The sequence below is a fragment of the Anolis sagrei genome, chromosome 3 (assembly GCF_037176765.1).
Source record: "Anolis sagrei isolate rAnoSag1 chromosome 3, rAnoSag1.mat, whole genome shotgun sequence".
NCBI classification, from domain to species: Eukaryota; Metazoa; Chordata; class Lepidosauria; order Squamata; family Dactyloidae; genus Anolis; species Anolis sagrei.
The window spans coordinates 13,751,943-13,766,569 of record NC_090023.1 but is presented as its reverse complement, the minus strand read 5'-3'; the positions used below and the strand labels follow the sequence as shown (position 1 = coordinate 13,766,569).

Here is a 14,627-nt window from a genome sequence, read left to right as displayed (position 1 = left end):
TAGAGGCATTCTCTCCTGACGTTTTGCCTGCATCTATGGCAAGCATCCTCAGAGGCAGTGAGGTCACTACCTCTGACCTCACTACCTCTGAGGATGCTTGCCATAGATGCAGGCGAAATGTCAGGAGAGAATGCCTCTAGACCATGGCCATATAGCCCGAAAAAACTACAACAACCCAACTTCCTGACTGTGAGAGCTGTTCAGCAGTGGAACTCTCTCCCCTGAAGTGTGGTGGAGGCTCCTTCTATGGAGGCTTCTAAAGAGAGGCTGGATGGCCATCTGTTGGGGTGCTTGAAACGCAATTGTCCTGCTTCTTGGCAGGGGGTTGAACTGGATGGCCTACGAGGTCTCTTTCAATTCTATTATTCTTATACGGGTGATGTGATTACAAGAAGATCATTCATGGTGTATTATGTTAAGCATTGGACTATGGCAAGCTTAGCCATGGGATCTTGGTCAAGCCACACTTTCTCACCCTCAGGAGGAAACAAAGACAAATTCCCCTCTGAACCAATACTGACAAGGAAACTCCATGGTTGCCAGAAGCTAGAGATGGTGTGAAGGCACACAGCAACAATAAAGCACTGAGAAATTGCTTTATGAGAGTTGTGCAGTTGCTGGGATTTATAGTTCACTTACAATCAAAGTGCAACTATAAAGAAACAGAATGGCACTTTCATGGTCATGTTTTAAAAGTTTTACTTAGGCTTTACTCAGTGCATGCTCAGTTCTTGACAAAAAAACTTTCCAATTAGATATTTATGTGCAACTCGTGTGTGTGCATGTGTCTGTACTAAGGGGAAAAACCTGAAACCTAGAAATTACCTGGAGAAAAAGCGCCAGGCCCTGAGATATAGGAGCCATACTGATGGGCCAAGTGGCAACCCTGAGACTGATGTTGTTTTGTAGCCTTCCATGGTACTTCCTGGAAATTCCTTTTCCTCTCCCCCCCCCCCCCCAAAAAAAAAGAATTAACAGAGTCCTGTGAAACTCTCCTTTCTGAACAGTCTGAACGCCTTCCTTAAAATGCTTTTAAAAACCAAAGATAAATTAATATTAATTAATTAATTAATTAATAATTTAATTAATACATCACACAGTCCTAGATGCTTGGGAAGTGCTCAACTTGTGATTTTGTGATACAAAATCCAGCATATATATCTCGTTTGCTGTAACATACTGTGTTTTTGTATCAGTAAAATATTAATAAACAAACTTTTATTTGTATCCCGCTACCATCTCCCAGAGGGACTCAGGGCAGCTCACAGCATTCTCAAGGTGTAACATGCAAAATATAACAAGTGCAAAACAAAACATAAACAATAGTCAACATAATCTACATTTTCACAGTACTCCCTGGTTAAAAATAAGAAAATACAGTGAATGCTGTAAGTCAGCATTTCTCAGCCTGGGGATTGGGACCCCTGGGGGTGGGGAGGGTTACAAGGGGGTGTCAGAGGGGTCACCAAAGACTCCCAAATGACAAAAATCAACCCCCCTCCCCAACCCAACCAGTATTCAAATTTGGGCATATTGGGTATTTGTGCCAAATTTGGTCCAGTGAACGAAAACACACCCTGCATGTTAGATATATGCATGATGATTCACAACAGTAGCAAAATTAGAGTTGAGAAGTAACAACGAAAATAATTTTATGGTTGGGGGTCACCACAACATGAGGGGTTAAGAACCACTGCTGTAGGTAAAGACAGCAGTATTCAGTCTCAGATTTGTAAAGTGCTTGATAAAGAATTTAAAGGTCCTTCTATGTATTATTGAAGAATCTAAACATGATCAAAGGCTTGCCAAAGAAGCCATGTCTTTAATTGTGTGTGGAAGGTTTGGAGGGTGGGGGCTAGTCTGATCTCCAGGTTTTTTGTAATGGGGGAATCTTGGTATTTTGAGAGAGGCCCCAAAGGACCCCAGCTAGGGGTGGAAATAATATTAGATTTTTTTAAAGTGTCTCTTGAGTATCTGGAAATCCTAGTAAGGAAAATCCTACACACACAAGTCTTTATAACTCAAGACTTATCCTGGGCAATTTTGCATATGAGTATTTCTGTATACAGAAAACATAGAAGTTTGAATTTTGCTCAGACTGAGTCCTCAACTACACAATTTTCAGCATATACAATAAATCTCCACATTCTTTCCAGTGCTCTGCTTCCTGGAGAGAAAAACGTGCACAATTTCTGCAGTTTGAGTCCCAAACTGAGAATAATCTGAAAACTACACAGTTTCTGGAGACTCTCTCACAGTGGGAAGAAAATTGCTTGAACTCTTCATTCTTTTCTTTGAAAATGAAACTCGCAAAAAATCACATTTTTTAATCTGAGGGGCAAAAAATTGCCTTTGGATTCAAGCAAAGTTTCCTACCAGTGCTGGAAACCCTCTCAAACAAGATGGTAAATGTAGCAAATAAACAGTTCTCTCTCCGCTCGGTGTTTTCCCTAGAGCTTGTCATTTCAGAAGTTCAGTGGCGCAAACATTCCCTTTTAGCCGAGCTCGATACTGCTTTGGATTCCTTCTGTGCAGAATGAAGACTTGGAGGAGATGGCTCTCAGTGGCTCTTGTGTCTATTAACCTCAATTTATCCTAGGCTTGCTCTTCTCCTTTTTTTTTTTCCAAAGAGGGAATGTTTTTGCCAGGGAGAAAGGTTTCATATCTGCCTTTGCAAACACACACACATTTGGGTTTTTGTGCGTGTGCCTGGGAGGAGAGGGAAAGCAAGAGGAATTGAGAACAAATTTTCAAGGCTATTTTTATTTCGGTTCCTTCTATGATTTCTTTCTTCTCCCATCGCCCAACAAGGGGATGTTTTGTAGTTCAGCCTTGCAAGCCCAGCTGCGCAGAGCATTGATTGCTTCTGCCTGGAGCAGAGAGGTTGTCAAGTTGCTCTGTGAGTTGAGTCATCTATTGACAAAGAGCTCCTAGCCAGCAGATGATGCTGTGCAGCTCCACTCTCTGGGATCCCACGATGCACCGTTGATAGCAGCTGTCAAAGGTGCTCCGAGGGTCTCTGGAACAAGACACAAGACGGCCGATTGCCTCCTCGGAGAAGAGAAGAAGGGAGGGAGAGAACTTGAGAACAGGGCGCCATGAACGCACACCTTCCAAGGCAGCACAGCTGCTGCCGGGGTCACGACGGGATCGATTCCACCAGAGGGGTGCAGACGCCCCCCAGGGATGCCCCTTGTGCCTGTGGCTGGCAGCAGAACACCAAGGGACGCTGTCATCCTCATCCTCACCCTCACCACCATCACCATCACCAACCCCTGACGCACTCTGTTTCCGGACCTCCAGCACTGACTGTGATGCACCCCAGGACTAAGTGTAGCACACCATGGGACAATGCCCAGAAGAGTCCCCCCAAAACCTTAGGTAGGACAAAGGGGGCAGGAAGGGGTTGGTGGTCGGATTGCACCTGCCCTCACAGCTGGTACCACCAAGGACAGGTGAGTCTTACTTTCTGAAGTTGCCCACTTTTTGCTAGATTGCAGACTTCCACTGACAGTCAGAGTCTTGGCAAGTTAGTCATTGTCTTTGGAATTGGAAAGTTTTGAAACAAAGGCTCAAGTACTGTTTACTTTAGCAGTAGTTCTTTTTAAAAAAGGAAGATATAAGTGATGTCTATTTCGAATGATGCCTCATCCTTCCAAGATTAGCTTCTTGTCAACCCTTGGCTTCAAAGCACTCTGTCATGATTGGAGAAAATGTTATTTTGTTGTCAGGCGTTCTGTTGTTTTGTAAAATTAGCCTATGTACAGAGAAGGTAGGCATGGTTTGCTTTTGTTGTAATTCTCAAATATAGTGTCTTGTTGTGGGTCAAAAGATGGAAACGGTAGAAAAGAAATACACAGAATTATTGGAAAATATTTTAAGGAATAGTCCGGGTTGGAATACCTGCAAAATTAAAAGGGCTGCGATTATGAGATCTTTCTTTTGGTCGCCGTGTCTGTGTGCGCGTCTGTGTAATTAAAACATGTATAATGAATTAGTTTGGGTCTGAAGTTTTTAAATTATGCTCTCCGCAGAGTTACTTCGATCCAGTTATGCCAAGAATCGTTATGCTAATGGGATCTCAAGAGCACAAAATGAAATAAAATAAAAGGCAATGATTCTCCAATTGATGTAAATGCTGAAAAATATCCATAATTTCTGCCTTTCAGATGCATAAAAAAAGCGTTTGTCTGCACATCCTTGTTTCATGTCTCCACCAGTCACTTTACATTTCTTGAAAAATTCTGCCTAACTGCCTTCTCAAATCAGTGTGCATGTGTATGTTATTTGAATTAAGACTACAGAGTGATATCAAGGAAAACAAACAAAATCCTAATGAAGGATCTAGGTCAGGATACAATAATTTGTATGATAAGAATCCCATAAGATTGATTTAAAGAAATACTTTTCTGATGAAAGTATGTGTTTTAGAGGTGAAAGGGAATATTCACTATATCCAAAAGCAAGCAATACATAGCATTTTGGCTTCATAATGTATAACATAATGTTCTGGTGGAGAAATACCCCCAATACACATTTAAATATAATCAATTTAATTATCTTCCTGAAGGCTTTTTGTAATGGAGAGAAATACTGTACAGTCAATTATATGAAAATGAAGGCTAAAAAGGCAAAATTGAATTGCTACTAATCGGCCCCATTTTGCCTGGTTTTAGATTTATAGGGGAAAGGACAAAAATTATTGGGATGTAATTGAAAGTCTAAGCCTTGTTTCTCTTTAAGACAGCTTTTCTCAACCTGGGGGTCAGGACCCCTGGGGTGGTCATGAGGAGGTGTCAGAGGGGTTGCCAAAGATCATCAGAAAACACAGTAATTTTTTTTTGTCATGGGGGTTTTGTGTGGGAAATTTGGCCCAATTCTATTGTTGGTGGGGTTCAGAATGCTGTTCGATTGTAGGTGAGCTATAAATCCCAGCAACTTCAACCCCAAAATGTCAAGGTCTATTTTCCCTAAACCTCACCAGTGTTCACATTTGGGCATATTGAGTATTCATGCCAAGTTTGGTCCTGATCCATCGTTGTTTGAGTCCACAGTGCTCTCTGGATTTAGGTGAACTACAATTTCAAAATTCAAGATCATTGCCCACCAGTATTTTCTGTTGGTCCTGGGAGTTCTGTGTGCCAAGTTTGGTTTGATTTCATCATTTGTAGAGTTCAGAATGCTCTTTGATTGTAGGTTAACTATAAATCCCAGCAACTACAACTCCCAAATGACAAAATCAATCTCTCCCCCAAACCCACCAGTATTCAGATTTGGGTGTATTGGGTATTTGTGCCAGATTTTGTCCAGTGAATGAAAATAACATCCTGTGTATCAGATATTTACATTACAATTCACAACAGTAGCAAAATTACAGTTATGAAGTAGCAACGAAAATAATGTTATGGTTGGGGGTCACCACAACATGAAGAACTGTATTAAGGGGTCACAGCATTAGAAAGGTAGAGAACCACTGCTTTAAGCGTTATTATTATTGACCTAAAACTGAGAGAGTTTTTTCATAGAATCATAGAATCATAGAGTTGAAAGAGACCTCGTAGGCCATCTAGTGCAACCCCATTCTGCCAAGAAGCAGAAGAATCATATTCAAAGCACCCCTGACAGATGGCCATCCAGCCTCTGCTTAAAGGCCTCCAAAGAAGGAGCCTCTACCACAAAAAAGAGTATTAAAAAGAGCATATGGTGGAATATTACAAGTCCTCTTTTTTTTAATGTACTAAATGTCATATATTCGTTTAGAGAAAACCAAAACTTTGCAGAGGAACAAATATCAAAGTGTAGTTCTACCATCCAAAGCAGTGTCCAATTTTAAAAGCTGGAAGCTAAGGGCACTTTTGAAACTAAGTAGCAATAAGTCACATTAGAGAGCTAGGAAACCCATATCTATGGGTTTAACTTTGACAGATCTGACTGCTAGTGGATTTGATTAATATGGTCTATCTCAGGCATGGGCAAACTTTGGCCCGCCAAGTTTTTTGGACTTCAGCTCCTACAATTCCTAAACGTCTCAGGCCCCTCAGGGAAGGAAAGGGCCTGAGGCTATTAGAAATTGCTCATACCTGGTCTATCTAGAAATCTCTAGATCCTCAAGGGCAACTCCACAGATGACCTTGGGCAAGTCATATTTTCTCAACCTCAGAGGAAGGCACTCTGAACAAAACTTGCCAAGAAAACCCCATGATAGGTTTGCCTTAGAAGTGACATAGACCAGGAATTAGTTGAAGCAATTGCGTTCGTTAAACCAGAAGTTCGTTAAACTCTCCGACATTTCAATAACTTTGGAAGTTCCTACTCTATCCATTTGTAATGACATAAGTTTACTATTTCCATACATTTCTAAAAATCAAGTGTTTTCAGAAGTCTAGAACAGGCATGAGAAAACTTCGGCCCTCCAGGTGTTTTGGACTGGCTGTTAGGAATTGTGGGAATTGAAGTCCAAAACACCTGGAGTGCCAAAGTTTGCTCATGGCTGGTCTAGAATTGGCAGATAATGCTATGGGTTTGTATCAAATGGTGTTCTTTCACCAGTGGAGTAGGCCCCATTTATGGATGATAGTTCCCATTTCATCCTGCAAGGCCCCATTCATGCCCTGAATACATTTGAGGGGACCTTTGGGAGCCCCCGGTGGCGCAGTGGGTTAAAGCACTGAGCTGCTGAGCTTGTTGATTGAAAGGTCACAGGTTCGATTACGGGGAGCGGCGTGAGCTTCTGCTGTCAGCCCTAGCATCTGCCAACCTAGCAGTTCGAAAACATGCAAAATGTGAGTAGATCAATAGGTACTGCTCCAGCGGGAAGGTAACGGCGCTCCACGCAGTCATGCCAGCCACATGACCTTGGAGGTGTCTACGGACAACGCCGGCTCTTCGGCTTAGAAATGGAGATGAGCACCACACCCCAGAGTCAGACATGACTGGACTTAATGTCAGGGGACAACCTTTACCTTTACCTTGGGAGCAGATTTGAGAGGAGAATGAAATGCACACATAACATGAGCCAAAGTCCTTTTGTTGCAACATTGGACATGGCCCAAAAATATATATATTGCTTTCAGCTTGAGGTCATATTTGGGCGCAGTCAGTTTAACGTGTAAGAGAGTGTACCTTTTGATAGTTTATTGCTCAGTTGTGAAAATACAAATAGCTGCCACAACTGTGGAGAATTCAGAAATCCGAAAGCACACACCAGGAAGAATTTTTAAAAAGGGAAAACTATTGTGTTAATTCATGTTAACAAATTCCAGTTCTCACCTAGGCCAGAAAAAAAGCTCTTAATTGGCCATTCACATCTCAAAAACCCCAAAATACAATCTGTGCTAACATGGATAGCTGAAAAGAAAATTTGCAAATGACATCTTGTTCTTACTAATTAAAAGTTATAGTGCTTTACCTCAGCAGGTCTGGAGCCCATACATCACTACCATTTTTTGCTGCACAATAAAAGGATTTTGGTGATGAATCTTCTCCCATATATCTCAGAAATAGGTTGGATGGGATTTTCCACCCTCAGTTCTCCTTGCTGCAACCACTTGGTTGGCTTCCAGTCCATTTCCAGATAGAATTCCAAGTGGTGGCTTTGACCTATAAAGCCCCACACAGCTTGAGTCCAAATTCTTTAAAGGACCATTAGAACTCTAGGACAGTGGTTCTCAACCTGTGGGTCCCCAGGTGTTTTAGCCTTCAACTCCCAGAAATCCCAGCCAGTTTACCAGCTGTTAGGGTTTCTGGGAGTTGAGGGCCAAAACATCTGGGGGCCCACAAGTTGAGAACCACTGCTCTAGGATCTTCTGGAGAGACTTTATTTGTGCCACTGCCTTCTCAGGGGGATATTTTGTAGGAGAAGGGGAGAGAGCCTTCTTTTGGCTGCTCCTGGATTTTGTACCACCCTCCATAGAAAGGTCAGGATGGATTCATCCTTGCTTTGTAAGGATTTGTAAATGTTTTAATGCATTTAATAGTTTTAATATTATAACTATTTTAATCTTATAGTTATATTTTTATAGACTCACCCTGTCTCATCACACTAGAGAAAGAATCCACTTAAAATCCAGTTTCTGCCTCCTGCATAATTCTGGGGTTTGTAATTTAGGGAGGAGCCGTTAACAGCCTCACAAAACTTCAAATCTCAGATTTCTACAAAAGGAAGAAACCAGATTTTAAGTGGATTTTTTTGCGCGTGTGATGGATAGAGTTGAACTAAGGGCCATCTAGTCTACCAAGTACTGCCATGTAACTTGCATTGCTTTAAAATGCTGTTAGCTTTCTTGAATTCCATTAAAGGTAGAATATAAAATAACAGATGCTTTTGAACTGTGGTGTTGGAGGAAAGTTCTGAGAGTGACTTGGACCATGAGAAGATCCAACCAGTCCATACTTCAGGAAATAAAGCCTGACTGCTCATTGGAGGAAAGGAGATTAGAGGCAAAGATGAAGTACTTTGGCCGAATAATGAGAAGGAAAGCTTAGAGAAGGCAATGATGCTGGGGAAAATGGTAGGAAAAAGGAAGAGGGACCTACCAAGGGAAAGATGGGTGGATGGCATCCTTGAAGTGACTGAATTGACCTTGAAGGAGCTGGGGGTGGTGACGGTCAACAGGGAGCTCTGGCGTGGGCTGGTCCATGAGATCACTAAGAGTTGGAAATGACTGAATGGATGAACAACAACTACTACTACTACTACTACTACTAATAATAATAATAATAATAAAGTCTAACACTTAGCACAAATATTTACATATTCCAAAAACAGCATAGAGCCCTATTTATTCCTGCTTTATTTTTCCCCATTTGGGGGCTTGTTTAGTGGGCTATTGATCCCATTTGGTGTAACAGAGACAGAAACTCAGCCCCCAGACTCATAAAGTCTGCCAACTCTTGTAATAAATGCATACAAGGCAACATGGGGTGGGGATTCAATTATAAAGAAGCAATGAATTGGTCTTGGTTTTTAGACTTAAAAATCAAAAGATTTGACCTATACTTAATAAGTATAGACATCAGCACCTTGCATAACATTTTAGAAGTTGTGGCTAAAATATCAAATGGATGAATGGAGGCCATGTAGAAGGTGGAACTAGTTTGTTTATTTATTTACAGTATTCATACCTCATCCTTCTCACCCTGAAGGGGACTCAGAGTGTCTTACAGAATACACACATATAGCAAACATCAATGTTGATTATACACTTAACAAGGATAAACACAAACAGAAGTAAAGGCAATGTATTGTCGAAAACTTTCATGGCTGGAATCACTAGGTTCTTGTGGGTTTTTTCGGGCTATATGGCCATGTTCTAGAGGTAAAGGCAGTTGTTCCCATCTTATTTCTGGCATCTTGGAGACTGTGCTCAACTCTGGCCACAGGGCGGTGCTGTCGCTCCACCGTCCATGCCTAGGAGCTTTCCTCCAATTGATCGATGTATAAATATGTGAGAGGAAGCCACAGGGAGGAGGGAGAAAGCTTGTTTTCTGCTTCCCTGGAGACTAGGACGCAAAACAATGGCTTCAAACTACAAGAAAGGAGATTCCATCTGAACATGAGGAAGAACTTTGTGACTGTGAGAGCCGTTCAGCAGTGGAACTCTCTGTCCCGGAGTGTGGTGGAGGCTCCCTCTTTGGAAGCTTTTAAACAGAGGCTGGATGGCCCTCTGTCAGGGGTGCTTTGAATGCAATATTCCTGCTTCTTGGCAGGGGGTTGGACTGGATGGTTCATGAGGTCTCTTCCAACTCTTTGATTCTATGATTCTGTGATTCTATTATGTCCTTAAGGGCACCTTTATTACCTCCACGCTAAAAGCGAAACCTATTTATCTACTCACATTTCAACCTGCTATGTGGGCAAGTGAGTTGGGGCTAATGGAAGGTGCTCACCCTGACCCGAGATTGAACTGCTGACCTTTCAATCAGCAGGATTCTTTTTTCAGCACAGCAGTTTAGCCTGCTGAGCTAAGCCCTGCCCCCAGAGACTATTGCTCCAGAGACTATTGCTGCAGAGACTAGCGCAAGAAAAAAAGCCCCACCTAAACATTAAGGAGAATGCCTTCACTGTAAGAACTGCTTAAGAGCAGAATAGACTGTCTTGGAAGGTGATGGGTTCCCCTTTTTTGACAGTCTGAAAACTGAGGTTGTACAGACATCTATCTGGGGTATGGCAGAGAACTGAACAGGATGGTCTTTGCAGTCTCTTTCAGTTCTAAGATGCTATGATTCTATGGATTCACTTTTCCACCAGCGTCAGATCTGCCAACTTCCATGACTAACAGATGCACATGTACCCAACTTTCCCAGTCCACCCACTCTAAATCCTTGGAAATTAACAAGACACTGAATAGAAAAGCAGAGAAAGTGGGGGCACCCATGGCTGTATTCAGAATGGCATGGTATTAACCGTCAGCTGGTGTCATGGGTCTTATTAGCTTAGATTAGGGATAGTGAGAGCTCACTACCTCTGAGGATGCTTGCCATAGATGCAGGCGAAACGTCAGGAGAGAATGCCTCTAGACCATGGCCATATAGCCCGAAAAAACCTACAACAACCTGATAGTGAGAGCCTTGATTTGATATATTTTAATATGGATTTGTCAGCATTTGTAAATTTATCAATATTGATACAGGAAGAAATTGTGCTTTCAAAGAATCAAAGGTGAGCAAAACCAAAACTGGTAGAATTGTTATTTTAGGCCCATCATTTTTCTGGGGCCAAAATCCTGTGTTTAGGTTTTATTTTATTTTAATTTCCTGATGTTCATCCTTAACATCTATATTGCCACTGAATTCACTAGTACAAATAGGAGAAAATGGAGTTTCAGTTTGTTTTCAAAGAGTTTATCCAAATTCACATATTTTCTCTTATTTGATTGGATATGAAAGCAAAACTGAGAACCCCCTCACCCCCATCTTGAACCATGTATACCAGAGTGACAAATGCTTGAAGGAAAATAATAAATAAAAGATGGTGGATGTTGCTTGATTCATCCAATATTAATAAATCACTCAGTATTCTGAATGGTAACAGAAATGTGGATTTGGTGATTTTTTCAAAATGAGTTTTCATATATCTTTATTTAGGATAGCCCAGGCTTAAGCAACTAGGGGGGGAGGGGGGAAAAGGAAAGGGCCTGAGGTCAGGAATTGTGGGAATTAAAGTCCAAAACACCCAGAGGGCCAAAGTTTGCCCATGTCTGGGATAACCCATGGTCTACACCAGAACAGACCTCCTTCCAAAGTTAATGAGGAAGATGTGCCCCAATTCCATCACAGGTTTCCAACATCACTCAATATTATTGTCTTGGTCAATAGTTTCAAAAGGTGTTCTCCCTCCCTCCCTCCCTCCTTTCCTCTTGTCAATTCCTTCCTTTTCCTTCTCCTCCCTCCCTCCTTCCCTTCCCTTTCCCTCCTTCTTTCTTTCCCTGATTCCTTCCTCACTCTTTTTCCTTCCTTCCCCATTTTTATCCTTTCTTCCTTCTGTTCCCTTCTCCTCCCTCCCTCCTTTCCTTTCATTCATCCCTCTTTCCCTGATTCCTTCCTTCCTCTCTTCTCCCTTCCCTTCTTCTTTCAAATATGATTTGTTCCCATCTTTCCTCTTTTCTTCTCCCTTCCTTTCTTCTTTCCTTTCTTCATTCTTTCCTCCCTTCTGTTCCCCTTTCCTTCCTTCTCATTCTTTCCTTTTGTCTTTCCTTCCTTCCTTCCTTCCTTCCTTCCTTTCCCTCCCCCTTTCCATGCTTCCTTCCTTCTGTTCCTTTCCCTTTCTCCCTCCCCCTTTCCCTGATTCCTTCCTTCTTTTCTGTCTCTAAGTCACTCTTTCTCTTCTTCTTCTGAATGTGATTCGTTCCCATCTTCCCACACTCAACGGCCTGGAAAACCCCAAATGTTTCACTTGTCCTTCCTTCCTTTTCCTTCTTTCCTTCTCAATCTTCCCTTTATTTCCTTTCCTTCCTTCCATCTCTTTTCCCCCCTTCTCCTTTCCTTTTGTTCCTTTCTTCTCTCCTCTCTTCTTCCTTTCCTTCCTTCTCATTCCTTCCTGTCTTCTTCCCTTCCTTCCCTTCCTTCCTTTCTGTTTCTCTGCTCAGCAAAAGAGACCTGAAGGAAGACCAGAAAAGGGCCTCTGATTGTGAATTGCCTTGATTTGTTTGCAACGATTTCTGTTTCCGGTTTCCCTCTTTTGTTCTGATTGATGATCAACCAATGAATCAATTAAAAAACTCTTTCTTAAAGAAATAGTTTCAAAAGGTGTTAAGTTAATAGGATTTCTATCTATTTAATGTCATCATGGACTACTTGGGGATCACTCCCAAGAACTGTGGTGGCAAATATCCTCAATGCTTACCAGTTTTTAGCTACTTATATTTGTACAGCTAACTTTGAAAACTGTGACTCTGTTCTCACAGTGGTTTCAGATGCTCTTTTAAAAAGAACAGTAGTAATAGTAATAGTAACCACTATTGCACCCTCTCTGTCTTGCAAATGCCCTGCTTCTATTTTGCAAATGGACGTCATTCCCTGACCCAGATCTCTCTCCTCCCCATCACTTTTCCTAGCAAAACCTCTTCCTTACGCTCAGTGCAGCTGTCAGCAAACACTATCCATTTCCTCCTGTGCATGTAAAAAGCCCTTTTGCCTGATCCAGAAGAGTCGTCATCTTGTCTTCTTCCATACCCGTTCTGTTTTCAAGTAATATGCTTCTGCTTGCTGTACGCTCGGATGATATGTAATTAAACTAGACAGCAAGGACGGCTGAGAAATGGTCATTAGAGTCATATTTGCAGCGTTCGCAGAAGCGCTTGCTCCGTATTGTAAAAGAAGGGAGGGGGAGGGGAAATATGCCATCATCCCAGGAGTACTCCTCTGCCCTTCCCCTTCTTAATAATCAACATTAATGTTGGCTCTGGTTGAAGGCTGCTCACTCAGAATTGTATTACTGGTGCATGCAGTTAATTTCATGGAGATTTAGCTGTCAAGGAGAGAGCCAGCAATCCATGGGCATTGAAGTCAGTGGGCATTATGCCATTGGCTTTGGCAGGACATGGATCACCTCTTTACAGGGTTTTTGACCCCGGTAAAATAAGCCCTTTCAAATGATGAATGCAGTGTGAAACTACTACTAGTAGTACTTTACTTTACTTACTTAGGCGATCCCTCGTTGGATGAGTAAGATGGTCTTCCATTATGCGTTTCCTTGTGGGTTCGTAGGTGGCTGTGGAGCCCTATTCTTGACCCGCATCTTCTCCCACATTGAGGGCATTGGTTTCCAGGTGGAAGGTGGTCCCAGTCAGGGTTGGCTTGACGCGCCTTCCTCTTGGCACATTTCTCTCTTTCGTCCTCCACTCGTGCCTCCTCAAATTCTGTAGCACTGCTGGACACAGCTGACCTCCAGCTGGAGCGCTCAAGGGCCAGGGCTTCCCAGTTCTCAGTGTCTATGCCAGAGATTTTAAGGTTGGCTTTGAGGCTATCTTTAAATCTCTTTTCCTGTCCACCAACGTTCCGTTTTCCGTTCTTAAGTTCAGAGTAGAGCAACTGCTTTGGGAGGCGGTGGTCAGGCATCCGGACAACATGGCCGGCCCAGCGGTGTTGATGGCAGAGGACCATCACTTCAATGCTGGTGGTCTTTGCTTCTTCCAGCATGCTGACATTTGTCCACTTGTCTTCCCAGGAGATTTGCAGGATTACTAGTACTAGTAGTACTACTAGTAGTAGTAGTAGTACTTCCTCTTCTTCTTGTTGATGATAGACTTCCATGTTGCAAAGTCTTGGCATACTATTGAATTTTAGGTTCCTTTCTTTACATCTGCACAGTACCAGAGTTTTTAGACAAAACATGGGAGTTTTGATCAATTCAAGACTTTTGGGGAGGCATTTCCCATTCCCCCCATCTCAGTAGAGCAGTGGTTCTCAACCTGTGGGTCCCCAGGTGTTTTGGCCTACAACTCCCAGAAATCCCAGCCAGTTTACCAGCTGTTAAGATTTCTGGGAGTTGAAGGCCAAAAACATCTGGGGACCCCAGGTTGAGAACCACTGCAGTAGAGTTTCTCTGATCCTTGGCTAAGTATGATTCCACAGAGCTGCTTAGTACCTTCATATGCAGTGGGTATCTTTGACACAACATCATGGTTATAGGGTTGTTGTAGGTTTTGGGGGCTATTTCTAGATGCATTCTCTCCTGACATTTTGCCTGCATTTATGGCAGGCATCCTCACAAGATTGTGAGGTCTTTTTGTTTGTCTTGGAACAGTTTCTCTCTATAGAGATGTTCAGTGTATAACCAAAAGCTTTCATGGCTGGAATCACTGGGTTGTAGGTTTTTCAGGCAGTATGGCCATATTCTAGAAGCATTCTATCCTGATGTTTCACCTGCATCTATGGCAGGCATCCTCATATAGCCCGAAAAACCTACAACAACCCAGTGATTCCAGCCATGAAAGCCTTCTGCAATACATTGAACATCTCTACTAGGAGAAACTGTTCTAAGACACACAAAAAGACTTCACAACCTTTGAGGATGCCTGCCATAGATGCAGGTGAAACGTCAGGAGAAAATGCTTCTAGAACATGACCATATAGCCCAAAAAACCTACAACAACCCAGTAATTCCAGCCATGAAAGCCCTCAACAAT

At 42.4% G+C, this 14,627-nt stretch overlaps 1 protein-coding gene across 23 annotated transcripts in view; it reads left to right on the top strand.

Annotated features, from left to right (window-relative positions):
- Positions 1–14,627, top strand: part of DLG2 (discs large MAGUK scaffold protein 2) — a 1,355,349-nt gene that overhangs the window by 893,095 nt on the left and 447,627 nt on the right. Inside the window, exon 1 of one of the 23 annotated variants that reach the window (XM_060771190.2) lies at positions 2,662–3,455. The exons of 19 other annotated variants lie outside the window; for them this stretch is intronic. In XM_060771190.2, the coding sequence (XP_060627173.2) occupies positions 3,099–3,455 (357 nt within the window). In that variant the 5' untranslated portion in view covers positions 2,662–3,098. Of the gene's footprint in view, positions 1–2,661; positions 3,456–14,627 lie in introns of those variants that run through there. 3 more of the 23 variants (XM_060771193.2, XM_060771191.2, XM_060771194.2) reach the window with 3 other exon arrangements.